The sequence below is a fragment of the Myotis nattereri genome (genome assembly GCF_964212035.1).
Source record: "Myotis nattereri genome assembly, chromosome: 3".
Lineage (NCBI taxonomy): Eukaryota > Metazoa > Chordata > Mammalia > Chiroptera > Vespertilionidae > Myotis > Myotis nattereri.
Window position 1 is genome coordinate 51,767,304 of NC_138077.1, and position 24,717 is coordinate 51,792,020.

Here is a 24,717-nt window from a genome sequence, read left to right on the forward strand (position 1 = left end):
TCATTAATTGGCTGCCTCCTGCACACCCCCCTCTGGGATTGAGCCCACAACCCAAGCATGTGCCCTGACTGGAATTGAACCTCCTGGTTCATGGGTTGATGCTTAACCACTGAGCCACCGTGGCCAGGCGCCATCATTGATATGTCTCTCTCTCTCTCTCTCTCTCTCTCTCTCTCTCTCTCTCTCTCCCCCTTCATCTCTGAAATAAATAAAAACATCTTTTAAAAAACAACAAAAAAACAACCCCAATGTTATAAAAAAAAAGGAAATGGGAAAGTATTAAGCAGGAAAATAAACCCATTTAACTGAAAAGGAAACATGTATAAAGACACAGAAAAAAAAAAAGAAATCTATTTTATTCATTTAGATTTTTATTTTGAATGCTTCAATCAAAAAAAATTTCATACGGTTATTTACAGTGCTGAATGTACAATTATGAATGTATGCCTTTTTGACATCAGGGTACCATTCTTGAGCAGCAATATAATTTTAAAAATATAAAGATGCAATATCATTTCTGATATAAAGTTTCTTAAAAAAATTCCAAAGCCTTAGGGAATTAACAAATCATAACAGGAAGTTAACTATTTTATTAATTTAATGTGCACATAATTACCAAATTTTAATACATTAAAAAATATGTGTAAATACCCACAGACTGTACAAAAATTAACATCCCATATTTTGCTAAAAGCTCCCAACCACCTCCCACCATAAATATACAAAAACCTATTTTAGATATGTCAAAATTACATGCAAGATATCTTAGAACATTTTCTAAAGCTTGAATTTTGCTCTTCTCTGAACAGTGTATGTATAGCTGTTTTGGAAACAGAATATATAAACACTGATATTTTTACCATGCCTTTGAAACTGCGCAGTATTTTCATAAACAGGGATAACAAAATAAATACAGTAAAAACTGCAACAGTTTTGTTTAAATGCAAGTGCAATTTGGAAAGCTCTCAAATGCAAGGATTATAAAACTAATATAAAAGTATTCATTTTGTTGTTGGCTTAGCCACTTTTATTCAAGCATTATTTGCAGCAATGCCTTACAGCAGTTGGTGCTAGAAGATACAAAACATAGTCACCACTATTTATATTTGAGGGAGAAAAAAAACTTTAAACAACCCTGAGGGAGACACACATTAAAAATCTTGTTATTTATTTAAAAAGTTAAAAAGTTACATATCATTATTTCACAATTATTTTCCCGGACATTTCTGTCCTTAAGTATGTGCATAAATAAAATTTAAAGCGGCAATATTTATTAATCTTAATAAACCAAAATAATATATGTACAGATTTTAAAGTTTACGTCTGTATACACTCAAATAATTTAATGTGAAATTAAGAATCAAAATTACTATGTAATGGTGACCTACAGAGAGAGAGAACTCTATCTATGGCACTGAGTAGGACCCACACCTATATTCACAAACATTCCTCAAATAATATTCTGGAAGCCATCAATTACAACTTGAACAACCCACTTAGTTCAAATCTAACTTCCTACAAATGCTTTTCCACCTACCTAAAAACCTTATTCCCTTGAAAGCAATATAGACAGATGAGATATAAAACCCTTATAAAATCTAAATGTTAAAAAAAGGGAGGGTGTAAAAAATATCGCTCTTTATGATCATGCTCTTAAAGATGTTAAATACAGTCTGATAATTGGGTTTTTAAGCTGCTACTAGTAATTACCTTAATTATATGCTTCAGTATTTAAATCAAAGAATAAGATTTACAATTCTGGGAAATCACTGAAGAATAACACTTATACATGTTGAAAATAAATGTGGAAATTATAAAACAATCAAGAGAATAAGTATAGAAAACAGTGCTAATTCACAGCTCAAGAGGTCTAAGATGCATAGCTTCATAGAATCATTCATGGAACAACTGTTCTTATCTAATGTGTATTAATAGCATATTTTTTTTTTTATGGAAACTTTTTTTTTGTGAGAATCATCAGTGGCAATAGCAATAACAGTGATCCTGAGTGTAACTTACATTTTTCTATAGTCACCAAACATCATTCATATCTCTGCACCACAAAAAATGAGAATCACTTGATTCTACAGTTCTGCGTAACATTTGGTAAATTGGTAAGTACAGATCAGGAAACTAATGACCAGCTAGAGGTGAACAGTACACCCATGCTACTGGTTAAGGAAGAACAGGATAATATCACATACTTATAGAAGTTTAGTGTCCATTTTACAGCAGTATCAGTTTCCTTGTTTATCCATAACTGTGGACTTTGTCAAACTACTGGATCTTACCTATAAAAGCATTTTTAAAGTTACTTTTATTTTGTTTAGAATTTAAACATTATCTAGGCAAAACAGAAAGGTGAAAAATATTATTCACATTTCATTTGATTCAATGAATGTCTATTCTTTAACTTTATTTCCATTTTTCTTTTCTCCCAGAAAATGCCACCACCAAAATATGTTCATTTGTAAACATCCAATCCAAAATAGGTAAACTCTGACCTCTGGCGCCACCTAATGGCATAAAACAAATTCTCACCAAGTTCATACTGCTTTGAACAAATTTAGCAGTTGTTCAAAAACCACTCATTTTTTAAGCCTTATTATTGATAGAATAGACATACATCAAATCTTTAAAATTTTAGAAGGCAAAAATCTAACTAAAAAAACTAAAAAATAGCAAAAAGCAAACAAAAAGCTAGCTCACTACTATCCAATGTTTTTAGAAAATTAAAAAAGCAGAAAATAAAAGACATTTCAAATAACATAAAACCTGAGAGGGGGGAAAAAACAGGTATGGAGAGATATCAGAAAGATAGATCCACATCTATTACAAAAAAAATAATTTTTTCCTAATGAAAAAGGTTTACAACATTTAACTAAAGCCAATTACACTACTGACCCCAGACAGCACAGACACATTAACAATTTTGAGGGACATCTCCAGAAGTCAGTGAAGCACCTTGCTGATTAGAAAAATAAAACCCAGGCAGTTTGTACAGAAAATATAAAACCATAAGTGGAAATTACCTGAGTTGTTCTATAAGCAACACCATAAAACTCACTCCTAACTCTGGATTATCAAAGGAATCTGGTGTATGTATATATAGAATTCTTTGGAAGAAATGTTGGAATCAAATGAAAACAGGCTTTTTAACTATTTTCACTAGAGCCTAATCATAAATTTAGGGCCTGTATATAAACAAGGACCTTTTCTAAGAGGAGTTGTGAAAATAAATTTAAAGGTGTAAACTAAGTCTCAAGGGCTAATGTCTAAAACCCTACCAAATACCAACTTTCTTCTATAACCTATATAGAGTATCACTGAGGGTAATAATCAAGAACATTGTGGAAATAATAATATTCAGAGTTACTGAATAAAGAAAGAGGACTTCACAGATTATTAATTTAGCTGGCATGCCAATCTTTTATTTTTGTTTCTTTTGTTTAAAAAAAAAAAAAAGCTCTGAAATCAGCTACTGTATCAGAAGGAACACAGATCTGAAATGATGCCATCTGACACACAGGATCAGGAAGTCCTAAATTACATTCTGTTCAATACTGCTACTAGCATCCCACCGAGACTGATGCGCTGCTATGTTATGGTGATGATTTGACATGATCCATTTTCTTTAACTAAAGCTTTAGCTTCTGTTGTTGTCTGAGGTTTTGGTGGCCATTCCGGGTCAACCAAGAGCTCCTGAGCCAGATACATGTACTTTGCTTTCGGTATCTTCTTTCTACAGTCAAGGGCACAGGACAAGCAGCATTTCCCCCAATAATCCACTGACTCCTAAGGAAATAAGGAAAAAGAACACCCCAGAAGATTAAAGGCTGCTTGTTTTTAACAAATCTGTTAAAGCAGAGTATGTCAACACAAAAAAATAAGACGAAATGACTTTTGAGCATAAACAAATGAAAAAAAAATCCATGTAAAAAAGTAAGCTTTCAATTATTTAGGAACATTTTTAAAGGTTAGATGTTTTAGTTATCAATGTAGTATACTTTATTTTATTTAGGTTATATAGCCCTAACCTCTTGTGTATGTATACTTTTTTTCCCATGTATAGATACATTTTTAAAATAACTTGCAGATCTGGATAAGACAAAACATCTATTGCATCAAGAATTATTTTAAACTATTCAGAAAGAGAAAATATTTTTAATATTCAATATGGGAACTCTCATCTTCTATCCCAAACTATCCTTTGGTACTAGATCATTTTTGGAAGAAAGCAGTGTAAAAAATATCATTGTTACTGTTAATATTACCTTTTAAAACATAAAACATTATGAAAATATTGTTAGGTCAAAATTAGAACTTAGATCATGTTTAATGTCATTCACTTCTTTTAAAGCCACATTTTCATTCATACAAAAACAATTTTATTTTATAATGATGGTTACCCTTGATGCTCTACCTTTAAGAGGAGGTACATACAAAGCTATAAAGCAAGTACTATTTCTTAGTATTATTTCATTATAAAAAGCTCTGCTGTCATTGAAATTCTTCTGATTAATCCTGATGTTTTTACTGACTGTGATCTTAGATAAATAATTCTCGAAGAACAAGAAAGCAGAGTCCCTTGTTATTGTAAAGAAATATAAATGCAGTAGAGGCCCTCAGAATTTATCTTAACTGAAATTTGTGGTAAAGAAATGAAATAAACCCAGTTGGTTGGGTGTTGTCCCGTGCACCGAAAGGTTGTCGGTTCCATTCCCAGTCAGAGCACATGCCCAGGTTGTGGACTCAATCCCCAGTAGGGGCGTGTAGTAGCCAGCCGATCGATGTTTCTCTGTCACATCGATGCTTCTATCTTTTTCTCCTTCTCCCTTCCTCTCTCTCTAAAATCAATACAAAATCTTTTTAAAAATGAAATAAAAGTAAACAACTATACCAAGAACTAATTATATTCACCTCTAAAGAATGATCAATTTTGAATTATTTTGGCTTTTGTTTCTCCAAAGCAAAATCAAATCCCAGGTTTTTTATTCTGCCATTAATACATAACCCAGTCTACAACTAGGTCTAATCTCAATTGAAACAATCTCACAAAATGGAAGCATAACATAACGGAGAGGAGCATTCTAATATGTTAACATCCAAAATATTTTCATGATCAAGAAAGGCAGATTTGTTATAACATATGTGTTCAGAAACATGTTTCTACATTTGCCAATGGAGAACAGCAAAATACTTTAATATGAAAACTCTTACACTTTTCTACATTTGGACTTGGTAGGTCCTCTTATTTTACTGAGACAACCACCAGGAACCTGCTGCTCTTTCCTTCTCCAGAACTGTGGGCGTGTGGCAGCACTGAGCTCACTATAAATAATAACTGAATGCGTTTAAAGGTCTGCTTACTTTGTCAACAAAACACAGTAAGCTGCACTGCTATACAGAATTTATAGGCAAAAACTGTGGTAACAAGTAAGTTATACTTTACAATTCTGGGGGGAGAGAAGGGGTACAGATTTTATGATTAGCCATCTAGCTATAAAGAGAGCTATTACCATCACCTTAAAAGAAGCCCACAAGATGATACAGGATTCTTCAGGTGATCCAAATAACTAACAATTCCTTTCCAGGGTAGGCTCGTACACAACAAACCTTAACATTTAATCTGAGGTGAGGGCTCACTACTTGGATCTTTTTTCCAAGGTGTTTAAAGTCTTCAATTTAGTTGCAGAAAAGACCATTGTTCCTAAATCAATCTGAAAGCCGTCACTTTTTATTTTATAGCATGTAGCACTTTTAAAGGATCACAGGAAGAGATTAATGGTGAATGGTGATTGTAAGAAAACAAACAAACAGACAAAACAAAAAACCAGAAACATATGGCCTTGTCTGTCCAGATGAGCCGGCAGGGTTGAAGGACAATGCAGAGTTAAGGAAAGTCACAGCCAAGTGTATTCAAATTGAAGACATACATACACATCTCTAATCCACTGTTCCCTACCTGCGGAAAGTGAGGCAAGCAATAAAATTAAAGCCAATTTCATTGCAAACAGAATTCCAATTGAATAGCATTTTTTCTTTTTTAAATCCTCACCCGAGGATATGTTTATTGACTTTTTTGAGAGAGAGAGAGAGAGACAGAGAGAGAGAGAGAGAGAGAGAGAGAGAGAGAGAGAGAGAGATACAGATGTGAGAGAGAGAAACATCAATTGGTGCCACCCCAATTGGGAGAGCGAATCTGCAACTGCTTGGTGTACGGGACAACACTTCAACCAACTGAGCCATCCAGCCAGGGATGAATAAGTATTCTTTTTACATTAGCATGTGTGTTTTAAAAAATCCTCATGGCCCTATTAAAAGCAAGGTACACTTGTTATCATTCAGAAAAAATAAATGAAGTCATAAGAAACACTAGGGGTATCCCCTCCACTGTAATTAGACACGTATTTTGTTCTCGTGTCCTCACCTCCCCCAAACATCATACACAAAAAATATACTATAAGCAAGCATAGATTTGTTAGTCTGCAAGCACAAACATAGCACACACATCCTCAAACACAATATAACACACCGGTAGAGAAAATAAAAGGTGTTTCAGGCATGCTGGAATGAAAAATAAATCCAGAGAGAAGATGGTGGCAAGAGGAGAAAAGCAAGCACTGTGCACTAGAAAGTGAAGAGGGGGAGCATCACAGGACTCAGAATGAGCACTTAGATCTCCCTGAACACCTAGGGATAGGTCTCAGAAGCAGGAGAACACATGAGCCATAGCAACTGGAGCTTTTGGTTGGCTCCTGAAAGGAAACCCTGGTTAAATAACCACGTGTATCCCTCGGAAAAGGGAAAGAGGCTACCACAGACCAACCACAAAGAACTTCCAAAAAGATCTACAGCTAAAATTCCCCTGCTTCTTAGACCATTACAAACTGTTCATTCTAGAACCCCAATGCCAGTTTAATCTTTGCAGTGTCTTTTAGGAAATGTTTTCATGGGTAGCATGTAAAATATAAAGCCAGGCTTGCAGGACATGTTATAATGGTACTATGGTTTTCATAAAAGTCTTCTTCCATACCAATCCTGAATATAAAACAAATAAGGACAATTAGAATTAGCATTACATCTACATAAGCCTGAACAATATTCTAAGTGGCATAAAGACTATAGCTAACACTTGGATTCCCCCCCTCCACCCCAAAAAAGTAAAATATAACAGGCACAAATCCTCAGGCAGGATCAAACTACAATTCTAGTTCCACATCTACCACTAAGGAGCCACCAAGACACCAAGAGACCATGTAGCACAGATCTTCTCAAACAGGGTAAAGCTGTATAGAGATGATGGGGCACTCCACTAAAAACTTTCGGTAGATCAAGGATGAAGTTCAAAGGCATTTATTGAAGAAAACGTTTGCTTGAAAACCACTGTATATCAAGATTTCTGTTTTTTGGTCAGAGAATAAATCTTAACATCTGAGAAATATTTAGCTACATAAAAGTTTTAACTTTGATTATTTGCATGTGGTTTACTTAACCTGTTTTCAATTTCATTCAGGCCACCTAGCATCCAGAAGCAAAACAATCACTATAGGAAATAAATTATTATTATGTAAAAACCCTTCCTGTATCTAAATTAGGTTAGCTGCATGAATGTTCAGTAGGCCAAGTACAACACGGTATCTATTAAATAAAAAGTGATACTTATTTTGTCTTTAAAGACTAGATAGGAGGTTTTTGGCCTAGAAATATTATGGGCCTGGGTTACAGGTAAATGTGAATCTGGCCGAAACCGGTTTGGCTCAGTGGATAGAACGTCGGCCTGAGGACTGAAAGGTCCCAGGTTCGATTCCGGTCAGGGGCATGTACCTGGGTTGCAGGCATATCCCCAGTGGGAGATGTGCAGGAGGCAGCTGATCGATGTTTCTCTCTCATTGATGTTTCTCTCTATCTCTCTCCCTTCCTCTCTGTAAAATATCAATAAAATATATTTAAAAAAAAAATGTAAATCTGAATCCCAGTTCTAACACTGTTTCCTCATCTGTGGAATTGGGAGAAACTGAAGACATTTCTATATCTTGAGATTGTAATAACAATTAGAGAGAATTTATATAAAATGCCTCATACAGTGTCTACCATAAAAAGCAGGTATTGACAACAGTAGCTATGGTTTGTCTTCATTTTGTCATGTGATTGTTATATTAACTTACACCTATATAGCCCCCATATATGAGGCAATGTGGAATAGTGGGAAAACACTCCTTCTGAAATCAGAAACCATGGCTTCAACTCCCAACTCTGCCATTTCATTAAATGCAAAATTTTGGCAAGTGGACTGAATGCTATTTCTCTACGTATAAAATGAAGTTAGAAATGCCTTAAAATTGGAAGGATCCTGGAAGTGTAAAGCACCTTGTAGATCACCAGATTTTTTTTGATATGGTTACCAGAGATTTCCAGGTGAGGCTCTTGACTTCCCAATTCAAGTGTCTAAGACCTGAAGCCTAGTCAAGATTCTCTAGCTTTCAACCCAACTCAATGGTCCCTGGGTACATATGGTAAGGAAGGAAAAGAAGAAAGAAAAATTTTCTTCTCTCGACATTAGTATAGAAGGTTGGGAGTTGCAGTTTGAGAAGACCTCATGGGATTCTCGGTAGAAAGCGCACATACAGGATGGGCAAATGTGGAACAGGAGTTTGTGGTGAGGGACAATTATGGCAGCCACAGAAATCCTAGGTGTAGCTGGCACCCTCAACTTTACTTTCTTTTTCACCTATGGCAGGTACTACTGACATCCGGGACTAGACGTTCTGGGTTGTCCTGCATACTACTATAGGATGTTTATTTAGCAGCATCCCCAGTGTCCACCCAACTACATGTTAGCAGTAGCACTCCCGCAGCCCCAAACCGTGACAACCAAATATGTCTCTAGGTACTGCCAAATGACCCTGATGAGAACCACAGCCTTACAGTAATATGATTAACTAGAGGCCCGGTGCACAAATTCATGCATGGCTGGGGTCTGGCTGGCCCACCCTGATCAGGGGCGGGGCCGGCCAGGGGAAGGGGCCATGGGCAATTAGCCAGCCGGCCTTACCCACTGGTCAAACTCCCAATCAAGGGCACAATTTGCATATTAGGCTTTTATAGGATTGGCCCTTGAAGAGTCATAAATATGAAGAGTGACATTCCATTACACACACAAATGTCAGAAGACAAAAGTGTATCATTCTGTGTTAAGAGGTTATAAATACTCTTTTTAAAGCCAATAATTTCTTAATCATGACCATAGAAAATGAAGACTAAAATTCTTGTCTAGTCAATGATTCTCAGAACTGGTAAGCACACGGGACATGCTAGAGCTACCTGCTCTAGACCACTCACTCTCTCTACCTTCACTCTCTCCCCTAAATGCTTCAGAGGTAAGACTGCATGTGAGAGGCACAAACTCTGAAAAATGAGGGCAGATACTTATTAATAAATGTTTAAAAATTGAGATGTAGGAAATGATAGGATTTTCTTCCATTTAATTTTGGTTGAACAATGAAGAGGGATTCCAATTCAAATGTTTACAGCTTTATGATACCCAATTTTGACTAAGTCGGGGTATAACTCCTCTTCAGAACCTGCATTTACTTCCTGTCAGTCATAGATCTCCCTGGAAAAGCTGATAACTCACGGTAAATATTTTCCTTGGCTTGTGCCTTACCAATACAAGTATCTCATATGAGCCAAAGTTAACTTCTGAAGTAATGTAGTGAGGTAATCAAAAGGAAAGAAATATAGACACAGGAGATTTAGCTAAAGGAACTGAGTCCCTAATACAGTTCTGGTCATACCCACTACTAAGGCATTACACTGCTTTGAGAAAAAGAAACTGAAGCTGATTCCAAACTCATCCCATCATTATAAAACTACTAGAGGCCCGGTTCACGAAATTCATGCACCGGTAAGGGTCCTTAGGCCTGGCTGGTGATCAGGGCTGATGGGGGCCTTCCAGCTGCTGGCCAGGGCTTCCTTCCCCAGCTGCTGCCTGGGGCCTTCCTTCATTCCATGCCACCCCTGGTGGTCCGCGGATATCATAGTGAGCAACTGAACTCCCAGTCTCCCGGTCGAACTCCCGAGGGGACACTGTGCATATTAGCCTTTTATATATATCGATCACTACTCATCCATCATGAGGCTTTAGAAAAAAGAATAGCACTCTCCAGGACCTCTTATCAAAGGATCATCTGGTATTACACTGGGCATCAAGCCTGCCAAATTACCAAATAAAACTCAAGAAGTTGCTACTTAGGTTAAAAAAAAAAAAGCTAAAAATAAGTGAATAGCCCAATTCAGCAATGCCAAGGAATCCTTTTGAACTCTATAAGTTTCCTTGCATGGCTCATGATGAATAAAAGATTTAGATACAGAAATCTTTAGTAAAATATTTAGGATACCTCATCCACCTACAAACAAAGGGGTAAGATAATGAGGAGGTGAGACTGCATCATTAAGTTCTCTATACCCAAAAAGCTGTAGAGCCCTGGCCGGTGTTACTCAGTGGTTACAGCATCAGTCCCAGGTCCGAAGGGTCTCACATACCTGGTCAAAAACATGTACCTGGGTTACAGGTTCCCTCCCTCCCCTCAGTGGGACATGTGGGAGGCAGCCAGTTGATGTGTCTCTCACATCGATGTTTCTCTCTCTCCCTCCCTGCCTCCCTTTCATTCTCTCTGGAAAGCAATGGAAAAAATATCCTCAGGAGAGGATTAACTGAATAAACAAACTGTAGAGCTGTATGTAATTCAATGGCATCGGTTTAAAAAATAAGACTAATATTTTCTATGAAAAAACTATAGGTCAAAACCCTAACACCAGGAAATGGGTTTATATATCTCATTCTCTTTTTTTTATCACTGCACTTGCATATCTTTCAAATAATAAGTAATATAATGGGTCCAAAAGAATAAAAAATCCTAAGCCATGGTTTGTATAAAAATGAGCACTGCCTGAAAATTTTCTGAAGGATAAAAGACATATGCTGAGAAAAGTCTAAAAGCCACCCAAAATTACGATACAGTAACAAAAAATCAGAAATAACTGCTGAAAATTTTGACCTCTGGACTCTGATCCATTTAGAAATAATTCCTATTTCATAACTTTGTTTACATACATGTCATTTAGCTTCTAATGGGACTCATGAAAACCAAAAAACATAACATTTAAGCCAGACAGAAATGGAAAAATTAACTCTCACCACTGAGGACAAGACCTTTACATAAACACAAGATAAGGATTGGAATGGAAAAAAGACTTATGAAATTTCTGAAGTCCTGAGAAGCCTGTAACAAAGGTCTGCCGTGAATTTTCTAGGACTCCTTACAAGAAATGAAATGCCAGGCATATGGAAAAAGGTTGAAGCAACACACAACAGAACACCAGTCTACAGAATGCAGAGTATACACTGAGAGAGCCTGGGTATACATGAAGAATTGAGAGCAAGTGCTGAATTCCAACCTGTGCTGGCTGTGTGGTGGTGAAGCGATACTCTCCTTGTCTGTCTCGATTGAACACAACTTTCCAAAGGACCATGTCAAGGCAGAAGTTCTGAGAGATATTCCAGTGAGTTAAGAATTAAAAATGACTATGTCATTCTTTATTAATGTGCACATTTAAAAAGGATCACACAATGCTGAATCATTAGTAAAAAACATGATTTGATTGTTATATAGAGAATTTCAGTTAATATTGTAAACAGACAAAAAACAACATGACTTTTATGATAAATGCAAATCATAAAATTCTTGATAAAATGGGACCTCTACATTTTCCACAAAACATGACTTTTATATGAATAGTCGGGCTCCCCATATTAAAATAATGCTTATAATCCAGTCTTTTTCTTAACAGTGAGTTATTTCCATTGAATATTTAAAATTAATTCTATATGTAGCTAAATCTATATATGAATATGATTTTCAGAATCCAACACAAATAATTCTTTTGATAGTGAGCAAGAGTAAAACATTATGAGGGTTTATAAAAGGATTCCCTAAAAAAATCTGTTTTTAAAAATATATATACATATATCTTAAACATTTGAGTGAAAAGTTGAACTTATCCTATAGAAAAAGAAAAGCTTTTAAAATACAATGTCTTGGATGTGCTTTCTATAGACCATACAATAGCAAAAACACATTCCAGTGGGCACTTTAAAAAGATCAGTTTCAGTACCATAAAATCCATGCTGCCAACTATGGTCCAAATTTAAATACGAAGTCATCTTTTAGAAAGATAACAAATTAAGCATCATTTCCAAGTCTAGAAATATTATCATTAAAGTATATATTTCACAAATTACCTAATTTTAATTCAAAATCATGTCCTATGAAACCCTTCACTTAAAAATCACACCTGTTATCTCTTTCCATTTCATATGTTGTTACTGTAGAAGAGAATAATAATAGTTTGGAGAACAGACAAAATTATATTAACAAACAGCAAATGAGAACTCAGCAGTTTCTTTTATAGAAATGGATCTAAAGGCAATCCTAATAGGAGAGTAATTGTACAATGCACAATGGATCAGAGAGTCCTTATGACCTCTAGAGGGAATTTAAAAGCAAATATCAAAGAGGAAGTTCCACTAATCAGTGCTGAGACTGGGTAAATTCATAACAGTCATTATTTTATACTCTCAATAAACTCTATTATTAATATTTATGACTTTTCATGGAGAAAGTCCCCCTTCTTCCTTAAATGGGAAATTGTACCATATATCACAGGACTCAGTGGTACTAGCCCACTCTGATTTCTTGGCCACCAGTTAATGGGCTGCCTGAGCACCAATCTCCACCCCCATCCCCACCCCACAACCCGTCCAGTTTGGTGGTTTCCTCTTTATTGATGTGCCTCCTACCTTCCCCCAACAATTCTGAGCACCAATCTTCTCTCCTTTCTATCAATCACTAATTTTTGCTAACTCACTGCTTATTTTCTCCTATCTGTATGAGTGTAGCTAAGTAATATCCCTTAATATACTACTATCAGTTAATGGAAATGTCAGAAGAAAAGGCTAAAAAAACTTAACTAAAATGAAACTGAAACTTTGTAGGCTTCCATAATACTACCTGTTCTCTTCCCCCATTACCATTAAATCACCAAGAATCCCAAAGCAGCAAGGTAGTCATTTGATTATCTGAAGTGCTTACCTCCACCATGATAGATACAAGGGCATTTACAAGAACAATGATGAGCATAGTTATACGCCACTGATATGGTACACACACAATCTGTAAGACAAAATTTTTTAAGTTAAAATAGTAGTATGTAGTTTATATTTATGGCATTACATCATAACTTTAAAATTAATTTAATGCCTATTATGTACCAAGCACCTTCACATAAAATACCTACTCAATCCTCAATAGTGTCACAAGTTAGATATTATATCCAATTTTCAGATGATAAAACTCAAAGTGTAAATAACTTAAGTTTAAAAATAATATTAAAGTGGCTGAGCTTAGTCAGATCTTCATCACTCAGACTGAACAGCTCAAGCCTTACTAGACCATAAATTTCTAATAAGCCCCTATTTTTAATTATTTTTTTAATTTTTTTTATTGATTTCAGAGAGGAAGGGAGAGGGGGAGAGAGAGAGAGAGAGAGAGAGAGAGAGAGAGAGAGAGAGAGAGAGAAACATCAATGATGAGAGAGAATCATTGATTGGCTGCCTCTTGCACCCCCCCCCCCCCCCACTGGGGTGGATCAAGTCCACAACGCAGGCATGTGCCCTTGACCGGAACCGAACCTGGGACCCTTCAGTCTGCAGGCCAACACTCTATCCACTGAGCCAAACCAGCTAGGGCTAATAAGTCCCTATTTTTTAAATAAAATCTTGTCTTTAAACAATGAAGCAGATACTGATCTAATAATAAAATATTATTCAAAACTCTATACTGATATAAGGACAAGTGCATAAAAGAACTATATAGATCAATTTAAGAAATACAACCTAAATTTTCACTTTAAAATCTGTGATAAATTTTTAAGGCCTAAAAAAGAGAAGAAAAAAACCTATTTACACATTCATCCTTTCATCGGCAAATACACACTGAGTGAATATCCAAGATACTGTGCTAGGTGGCGAGGAGTGATATGATCTAATGTTTTAGAAAAACATTTAAGACTTCAGCAAGAAGGATCTGAGGGGTGAAGACTACTATAGTGATCCAGACAAAAGGTGATAGTAGCTTGAATTAAAATGGTGGGCATGATAAGAAATATGGATTTGGTCTCTGTCCCTGGTTCATGACATTTAGCTCTTAAAACTCATATAATTTCCTGAGTGATGGAGGCAATAGGGAGTGTCTTATACAGAACTTCTAAATCCCCTGGAATGCTTTTTGCTCTAATGAGGCTACTCTGGGTGGGCTCCTGAATAGCTTCAGGACGGGTGTTGCCCACCAGAAAGACTACGCCATGATCAGAAGCTTGCAACTTTCAGTTCCACTTCCTCATCCTCCAGGAAGGAAAGAGGGGCTGGAGATTGAGTTAAAAATTGATCATGCCTAGTGATGAAGCCTCAATTTAAAAAAAAGAAACCTAAACTAGAGGTTTTAGAGACATCCATGTGCTGGGAGAGTGGCACATCCCAGCTCCACAGGGACAGAAGCTCTGTACTCTGCTGGGCCCTTCCAGAAGACATCGGCCTTCATCTGGCTAATCATTTGTACCTTTATGATAGTCTTTATAATAAACTAGTAAACATAAGTGTTCCCCTAAGTTCTTTGAGCCATTAAAGCAAATTATCAAACCTGAAAAGGGAGTTGCAGGAACCAATTTATAGCTGGTTGGTCAGAAGTACAGGTGATAACCTGGGACTTAAAACTGGTGTCTGAAGTTGTGGTATAGTCTTGTGCGACTGAGCCCTTAACCTGCACTATCTCCAGGTGGTTAGTGTCAGAACTGAAATGCAAGATATCCAGTTGGTGTCCAGAGAGTTGGAGAATTGGTTCGTGTGGAACCGCCCCCCAAACATGTGGTGTCAAAAGTGTTGTGAATAGAGGAAACAATAGTTTCCTTTTAGGTGACAAATGGGGTTGGAATGAAAAGAGAAAGATTCAGAATAAGAAAACTGAGAGAATCTATCAACAGACTGGCTATAAAAAGAAAAGAAATAGATAAGGACACATATACACACTTCTGACTTGGGTAAATGGTGGTACCAAGAAACGGAGACAAAGCAGAGCTGAGGAAGAAAATGATGAGCTTAGTTTAAAAATGTTGATGGGTGACCCTAACCGGTTTGGCTCAGTGGATAAAGCATCGGCTGCGGACTCAAGGGTCCTAGGTTCGATTCCGGTCAAGGGCATGTACCTTGGTTGTGGGCACATCTCCAGTAGGGGGTGTGCAGGAGGTAGCTGATCGATGTCTCTCTCTCATTGATGTTTCTCTCTATCCCTCTCTCTTCCTCTCTGTAAAAAATCAATAAAATATATTTTTAAAAAAATACTGATGGGTGAACCATGCAGATAATATTCAGTATGTCAATGGAGTAGATTCAGGTCTAAAGCTAGTTCTGAGAGCTAGGCTAAGAGTATAGAGTGGGGAGTCTTCATTACATAGTTAGAAACTATGGGTGAAGTCATGACTACAGATGAGATCACCTGAATGTAGAGAGTAAAATCAGGAATAATTGCAGAAATGTGGAGAACACAAAACATGTAAAGAGCAGGCTGAGGATTTGGAACCACAATGAAGAATGAGAATGAGGAGTTACAGAAGTAAGGAGGAACAATCACAAGAGAGCAAAACATCACAAAATTCCAGAGGAAATATCTCAAGAATGTTGGCACGGCTCACTTGTCAAGTACTGCTGAGGAGTCAAGAATAAAAAAATAAAAAATAAATAAAAAGAAATTAATGGGATAAGTTCATTGGACTTAAGAAGGTTGTTAACTGCCTTGGCAAGGTAGCTTCGGTAGACTGGCAGGTGTAGGATCCAGACTAGTTCATAAGTGTGCGGGAAGCAAAGTGAATTTTCATAGCACTCTTTCAAGAAATAATTGTTTTTAATCTTTATTACTGAAAGTACTACATGTGTCCCCCTTTTTCTCAATTTGACTGTGAAGCAGAAGACACATGTGGCAGGAAAGAAATGTGTGTTTTGTTTTGCTTTCTTCTTTTGCTTAAAGTGCTTATCTAAATTCCTCAATGAAATGGCGGGAAACAGTTATACCAATACACTGCTGGAAAGATGATAAAATGTCAATTTCTTCTAAGATAAATAACACAGTATTTATAAAAATTAAAATTTGAGATGCCCTTTGACCAAGCAATTCCATTTCTGAACATTTAACCTCCAAGTATGCATTTGTCCTTCTTAATGAAATGCATAAGGATTTGCAATACAGCATCCTATATAATAGAGGTAATATGCAAATTGACCATCACGCCCTCGCACAAGATGGCCACCCCCATGTGGTCACAAGATGGCCGCCACAAGATGGCCAGCAGGGGAGGGCAGTTGGGGGAGACCAGGCCGGCAGAGGAGGGCAGTTGGGGGCGACCGGGCCTGCAGCGGAGGGAGGGCAGTTGGGGGGGACCAGGCCTGCAGGGGAGGGCAGGTGGGGGCAACCAGGCCTGCAGGGGAGGGCAGTTGGGGGCAACCAGGCCTGCAGAGGAGAGCAGTTAGGGGTGACCAGGCCGGCAGGGGAAGGCAGTTAGGGGCAATCGGGCCGGCAAGGGCGCAGTTAGGCGTCAATCAGGCCAGCAGGGGAGTGGTTAGGGGGTGATCAGGCTGGCAGGCAGAAGCAGTTAGGGGCAATCAGGCAGGCAGGCAGGCAAGCAGTTGGGAGCCAGCAGTCCCGGATTGTGAAAGGGATGTCCGACTGCCAGTTTACAGCAGTTGGACATCCCCCAAGGGGTCCCAGATTAGAGAGGGTGCAGGCTGGGCTGAGGGACCCCCCTCTCCCCCCCATACACGAATTTCATGCACCGGGCCTCTAGTTTCTTATAATAGCAAAACACTGGAAACAACCTAAATACCCATTCAAAGGGGATTAGTTAAATTATAGAAAAGTCCACAAAATAGAATACCATTCCACAAAGTTCATATAACTTTGATGCAAACCTTGCAAACCTCTCAATAACACAACAAAGAAAAATTAAGTCTGATCTCACTCATGCAACCAGAAGCAAAAATCCTAAACAAAATCATAGCAAGCCAAATCAAGAAAGTATAAAAAAGAATGCATCATGACCAAATTGGGTTTACTGAATGCAGTGTTAGTTCAACATCTGAATACCAGTCACCTAACTATAATTTACCACATTCTCTAGGGAGAAAAACTGTGTGATCATTTCAGTAGCTGTAGAAAAGGCATTAGGTAAAATTAATCATCTATTTATGATAGCAACACTATAGAAGGAAGCTTGTGCAACCTGATAGACAGTATATACCAGAAACCCAGTCCACAATATATCCAATGGTGAAATATTAAGAGCACTCCTTTTAGAATCAGGGACATTACAGCATATCACTACCATTACAACCAACATTAGTAAGGTTAATAGACATGAAAAATACATACAAAGCTAAGTACTGAAATGTCAGAAACAAAACAACTGTCATTATTTATAGATGATAACTATCTAAAACAGAAAAGCCCAGAGAATCTAAAAATTTTTAGAATAAACTTTGGCAAGGCTTCTGGATATGAGATGAATATACAAGACAACTGTACTGTTTATCCCAGCATAAAAGAATTAGAAAATGTAATTTTAAACAAATTATCAGAGGAACAAAAATGATAATACCCCAGAAATAAATCTAACAAAAACTTGTATTAAAACCTTCAGGAAGGCCCTAGTCAGTTTGGCTCAGTGGATAGAGAGTCGGCCTGCAGACTGAAGTGTCCTGGGTTCGATTCTGGCCAAGGGCACATGCCCAAGTTGCAGGTTCGATCCCCAGAAGGGAGCATGCAGGAGGCAGCCAATCAATAATTCTCTCTCATCACTGATGTTTCTACCTGTCTCTCCCTTCCTCTCTGAAATCAATAAAAATATACATATATTTAAAAAAAAAAACTTTCAGGAAGAAAACTGTCAGGCTTTATTGAAAGATATACATGAAGACCTAAAGAAATGGAAAGAAATATTATTCATAGGAAGGAAGACTAAATAAATTCTCCCTCAAATTTATTTATAAACCCAGTGTAATTTCTTTTTAAATTTATCTTTATTTTGATTGTTATACAGATGTACCCTTTTTTCCCACTGACCCCTTCTAGTCCACCCCGTCCCCACACCACAGGCCTTCATCACACCATTGTCTGTGTCCATGGGTTATGCATATATGCATGCAAGTTCTTTGGTTGACCACTTCCTACCCACCCACCTTCCTCCGCCTTCCCTCTGAGATTCCACAGTCTGCTCTATGCTTCTGTGTCTCTGGATCTATTTTGTTCATCAATTTATTCTGTTCATTAGATTACACTTATGAGTGAGATCATGTGATACTTGGGTTTATAACACTTAGCATAATACTCTCCAAGTCCTTCTATGCTGTCTCAAAGGGTAAGAGATCCTTCATTTTTACTGCTGCATGGTATTCCATGGTGTAAATGTACCACAGCTTTTTTAAAAATATGTTTTTATTGATTTCAGAGAAGGAAAAGAGAGAGATAGAAACATCAACGATGAGAGAGAATCACTGATTGGCTGCCTCCTGCAAGCCCCACAATGGGGATCTAGCTCACAACCCAGGCATGTGCCCTGACCCGGAATCGAACCTGTGACCTCCTGGTTCATAGGTCAATGCTCAACTACTGAGCCACGCTGGCTGGGCTAACATAGCTTTTTTATCCATTCATCTACTGATGTGCACTTGGTCTGTTTCCAGATCTTAGCTATTGTAAATTGTGTTTTGGGTTTCTTAGGATATATTTCTAGATGTGGGATCACTGGGTCAAATAGCAGTTCCATAGTTTATTTTTTGAGGAAACACCATACTGTTTTCCAGAGTGGCTGCATCATTCTACATTTCCACCAATAGTAGATCAATGGAACCCAGTGTAAGTCTAATAAAAATTCCAAGAGGGCTTTTCCTGGTTTTTGACAAACCTAAACAAAACTTATATGATATGGAGGAGGAAAAGCTCAAGAGCAGCCAAAAAGATCACGATGAAAAACAATATGATGTGAGAACAGGGGTCCTGCTCAACCATATATCAAGATTTCTTGTAACATCATAGTAATCTAGACAACGTGGTACTATCCTAGAGAAAGATAAAAGGACCTAAAGAAGAAACCACAAAGCCCCTATCAGGTCAATGGTCATATATATGAAAAACTGAGAGGACAGATATATCAATGAAGGGTCAGTGGGAAAAGATGAGACTATTCAATGAAATGGGTATTCTTGAGGAAAACAAAGAAATGTGATGCACATCTCAAAATCTACACATAAAATTAATACCAGATAGATTAAAACTACAAAAGAGGAAATCTTTATAACCTTGAGATAGAAAAGTCTGCCAAACTAAGGCACAAGAAGCACAGAACATAAAGAAAAAAGGTTAGGCTTGACTATTATAAAGCTATAAAACTGTTTTAAAGAAAGATATTATAAACAAAAGGAGAAGCCACAAACTGAAAGAAGTTATTTATCACATAAATAGCCAAACACATTAGGAATTCTTAAAACTAAGAAAAAGACAACAGAGAGAAACCAAGATGGCGGCATAAGTAAACACCTGAAATTGCTGCCTCGCACAACCACTTCAAAAATACAACTAAAAGACAAAACAGACATCATCCAGAACCACAGGAAGGCTGGCTGAGTGGAAATTCTACAACTAGAAGGAAAGAGAAAAGCACACTGACACTCAGAGGAGATGCAGAAGTAAAGTGCAGAGGTACGGAGGGGAGCTCAGAAAGGGCTGGCAACTGAGAACGCGGTTGTCTTTTTCAATCGGGAGGGAGACACAAGCTCCCAGAAGCCCTGAACTCCAGTTTCGGGCGAGTCTCTGGGGACCCAGACTCATACGGGGAGAAACTGGACTGTCTGGCAGTGGGCGGAACTGGAGGACGGCTTTCTCTCAGAGGTGCTTGCAGCAATTACTGTGGGACACTGAGACCTGGGACCTCTTAGAGCAGGACTGAGGATCAGCCTGTGCGCAGAGGCTTTTGCATATGAATGGCCTGGCCCTCTGCAATCTGAAAATTACCTAACAAACTGCAGCTGGGCTAGACAGACCCAGAACTTCCAAGAGAAGGCCCAAGGCCCCACAGCAGCTTGCATTGCTTCACAGCTGGGCCTCATCTGGGCACCTCCAAATCCCAAATAAAGAAGAGGAATCTGCAGATCTCTCCGTAGCTCCTGCTGGGTAGCCTCAGGCAGAGGCTAAATTAGCACCTCCTTCGAGATCCAAGTGCCAGTGTACCCAGTGGTCAGAGTGGGACCATCCAGATTACAACTCCTCAGATCCATAAGGGACACACTCAGGGGGCAGACTCAGTGAGCACCAAAGCCCCACTGAAGCAAGTCTTGCCCCAGAAGGGTGTCTCCAGCACAGAAGTTCTCCCACCGTAAACACAGCTGGTCCTCACAGCCAATTGGCCTGGAGGTCAATTCATCCCAGTGAAACCAACAACAATTAAGGCTTAACTACAACAACACTGCACACAGCCCACAAAGGGGTGCACCAAGAGTGTCCACCTCAGGTAATTGGGAGGCTGAGCCACTGAGCCCTATAGGACACCTAGCACACAAAGCCACTCTACCAACACAGGGAAGCATAAAAAATGCATAGACAAAGAAACAGGTCACAAATGACAGAAATGGAGGAAAGCCAACTACTGGATATAGAGTTCAAAACCACGGATATAAGGTTTTTCAAGAATTTTCTAGAAACGGCCGATAAACTTAATGAGACCCTCAAGAAATCTAGTGAGACCCTCAATGTTATGATAAAGGACCAACTAGAAATTAAGCATACACTGACTGAAATAAAGAATATTATATAGAGATCCAACAATAGACTAGAGGATCACAAGAATCAAGTCAAAGATTTGAAATATAAAGAAGTAAAAATCACCCAACCGGAAAAGCAAAAACAAAAAAGAATCCAAAAATATGAAGATAGTGTAAGGAGCCTCTAGGACAACTTCAAGTGTACCAACATCCGAATTATGGGGGTGCCAGAAGAAGAGAGAGAGCAAGATATTGAAAACCTATTTGAAGAAATAATGACAGAAAACTTCCCCTACCTGGTGAAAGAAATAGACTTACAAGTCCAGGAAGCGCAGAGAACCCCAAGCAAAAGGAATCCAAAGAGGACCACACCAAGACACATCATAATTAAAATGCCAAGGGCAAAAGACAAAGAGAGAATCTTAAAAGCAGCAAGAGAAAAACGGTTAGTTACCTACAAGGAGTACCCATACGATTGTCAGCTAATTTCTCAGCAGAAACTATGCAGGCCAGAAGGGAGAAATATTCAAAGTGATGAATAGCAAGAACCTACAACCAAGATTACTTTACCCAGCAAAGCTATCATTCAGAATTGAAGGTCAGATAAAGAGCTTCACAGATAAGAAAAAGCTAAAGGAGTTCATCACCACCAAACCAGTATTATATGAAATGCTGAAAGGTATCCTTTAAGAAGAGGAAGAAGAAGAAAAAGGCAAAGATAAAAATTATGAACAACAAATACATATCTATCAACAAGTGAATCTAAAAATCAAGTGAATAAAAAATCTGATGAACAGAATAAACTGGTGAATATAATAGAATCAAGGGCATAGAAAGGGAGTGGACAATTATCGGGGGGAAAGGGGTGTGGGGGGTGCAGGAAGAGACTGGACAAAAATCGTACACCTTTGGATGAGGACGGGGGGGGGGGGGTCGGGGAGGGGGGAAGTAAGGGCAGATGGTGGGGTGAGAACCGGGTAGAGGGGAGCTATGGGGGGAAAGAAGAGGAACAACTGTAATAATATGAACAATAAAGATTTTTAAAAAAAGAAATTAAAAAAAAAAAGAAAAAGACAATACCCTAATAGAAAAAAAATGTGTAAAAAGCATGAACAGACATTTCACAAAGGAAATAAAAAGGGCCAACATACATATGAAAAATGCTCAATCTCATTAGCAATTTAAAACTAATAATTTGCAAATTAAAACCATCATGATATAACACTTTTACATCCACTAGACAAGTGTTGGTTGGCAATGATGTGTAACAATGGATCTCATACACTGATGAAAGTATAAACTGGTACAATCACTTTGGAAAACAACTTGGCATAATTGAGAAAGTGAAATAGTAAGTGCTCACAGAAAAAGAAAATAACCCAATTATTTACTGATAAACAATGGATAAGTGAATTATAGTATAATCCTATAGTGGAATACTATATAGTAGTGAAAATGAAATGCATGAATCTCAGAAATGATGCTAATGGGAAAAAGCAAGCCACAAAAAAATACAGATAGCAAGATACCATTTTCAAAAAGTTCAAAAGCAAGCAAAGTTATCTTTTATGACTTCATGCCTATATGACAGAGGTATAATAAAAAGCAACACAATGAAGTAAAAAATTAGAATAGTGGTTCTCTCAGGGTGTTTAGACCAACTTACTGTCTTGGTGATGCTACTTTTAAGTTTGATAATGAACTCATGGGTGTTATTTTGTTACTATTATGCTTAACAAATTAAATGTGTGCATATTCTTTTGTATAAACAACGTATTTCATCATACCTAACGTTTTTAATAAAAAAAAGTATGGAGAGCCCTAGCTGGTTTGGCTCAAGGGGACAGAGCGTTGGCCTGTGGACTGAAGGGTTCCAGGTTCGATTATAGTCAAGGGCACATGCCCTAGTAGGGGGTGTGCAGGAGGCAGCCGATCAATGATTCTCTCTCACCATTGATATTTCTATCTCTCTTTCCCTCTCCTTTTATCTCTGAAGTCAATAAAAATATTTTTTTAAAAAAAGTATGGAGAGCCAAAACCGGTTTGGCTCAGTGGATAGAGCGTCGGCCTGGGGGCTGAAAGGTCCCAGGTTCGATTCCGGTCAAGGGCATGTACCTGGGTTGCGGGCACATCCCCAGTAGGGGATGTGCAGGAGGCAGCTGATCGATGTTTCTCTCTCATCGATGTTTCTAACTCTCTATCTCTCTCCCTTCCTCTCTGTAAAAAAACAATAAAATATATTAAAAAAAAAAAAAAAAAAAAAAGTATGGAGAGCCCTAACTGGTTTGGCTCAGTGGATAGAGCGTCGGCCTGCGGACTGAAGGGTCACAGGTTTGATTCCTGCCAAGGGCATGTACCTTGGTTGCGGGCACATTCCCAGTAGGAGGTGTGCAAGAGGCAGCTGATCATTGTATCTCTCATTGATGTTTCTAACTCTCTATTCCCTCTCCCTTCCTCTCTGTAAAAAATCAATAAAATATATTTTTAAAAAAATTAAAAAGCATTAAAATGAAAATGAAATGAAAAATTATTTTAAAAAAAAGTATGGAGAACTCAATCAATAGTGAAGAAGTGGCAGTGTGTGCAGACTACTCAGTAAGTACATGGTAAGCGAGAGAGTCTTTTATTTTTTAAGGACAAAGGGACATCTGTTTGTAGAAATGGAACACAAAGTGAAGAAACAGGAAAGAAAAATAAAATAGCAAGTAGAGTCAATAAAAGCTGCTGTTTTAATTATGTTTTTATTCTTTATGGGGTATCTTTGGGTTAATATAACTGTATCTTAGAAAATTCAGAAAAAAGCAGTCCTGGAAAAAAGAAATGTAGACAGTTTAGTCTCTTTCCCCAGTAACATAAGAGTAGAGGGATAGATTTTAAACCATAGCAAACACCCAGAAGTCTCATTTGGCTGTGTAAATTTCATGTAATACTAATATGTCCTTTTCTGTTACTGTCCCAGATACAATCACTCTTCAGGCAACCAGTAATAATTGATGTGTTTAAATTAAGCCTTACCTGAAGAGCCTGGTCAATAGAGGCAACTGGATGCAACATGATGAATAATATGAAAACATACAAAATAATCACAGACAAGACAAAAAGATCTGAAAAAAAAAGTAGAACAATTAAATTAGAAAGTTCCTTTATATAAAAAGGCATATAATAACTGGTACACTGTCAATTCTGTTAGTTCTAAATTTGATTGTGAATACTGAATGTTGCTATTTAGGTTGATTAATTACATAAAGTATGCTCTATATTACTTCCTAGAGCAAACTTTTTGACTCGAGGGCCACAATGGGTTCTTAAACTGTACCGGATGGCCGGAACAAAAGCATGGATGGAGTGTTTGTGTGAACTAATATAAATTCAAAGTAAACATCATTACATAAAAGGGTACGGTCTTGTTTTTTTTAGTTTTATTCATTTCAAACGGGCCAGACCCGCGGGCCGTAGTTTGCCCACGGCTGTCCTAGAGTATGATACATTATTTAGGACCAAAGTATTCATTTATGTGATATAAAAATAAACAGCATTTAAAAAACTAAGAGACCTTTATGAAAATTGTTATTTCCCCCAGATAAACAGCTACTTTGTAAGATAAGCAAGCCAGTCATAACTCACAAATAAGAAACTAGACTATTTATGGCAAAACGAGATCATCATTTAAACATGTACGCAATGACAATTATTGTTGACTGTACTAGTAAAAATGCTGAATAACATTTATTCTCAGTATTAGATATGTTATAATACTAAATAGAGGCATTCTAAGTTGAATGTAAGTATATTTCTGC

At 37.6% G+C, this 24,717-nt stretch overlaps 1 protein-coding gene across 3 annotated transcripts in view; it reads right to left on the minus strand.

Annotated features, from left to right (window-relative positions):
• Positions 1 to 1,956: 1,956 nt before the first annotated feature.
• The window catches only part of ATP13A3 (ATPase 13A3), a 75,115-nt gene continuing 52,354 nt past the window's right edge, over positions 1,957 to 24,717 (minus strand). For 2 of the 3 annotated variants that reach the window (XM_081088489.1, XM_081088488.1), the window contains 4 exons: positions 23,936 to 24,024; positions 13,155 to 13,235; positions 11,461 to 11,550; positions 1,957 to 3,795 (listed from right to left, as the gene is read on the minus strand). In XM_081088489.1, coding sequence (XP_080944615.1) covers positions 3,598 to 3,795; positions 11,461 to 11,550; positions 13,155 to 13,235; positions 23,936 to 24,024 — 458 coding nt within the window. In that variant the 3' untranslated portion in view covers positions 1,957 to 3,597. The remainder of the gene's footprint in view (positions 3,796 to 11,460; positions 11,551 to 13,154; positions 13,236 to 23,935; positions 24,025 to 24,717) is intronic. The other variant, XM_081088490.1, reaches the window with a different exon arrangement.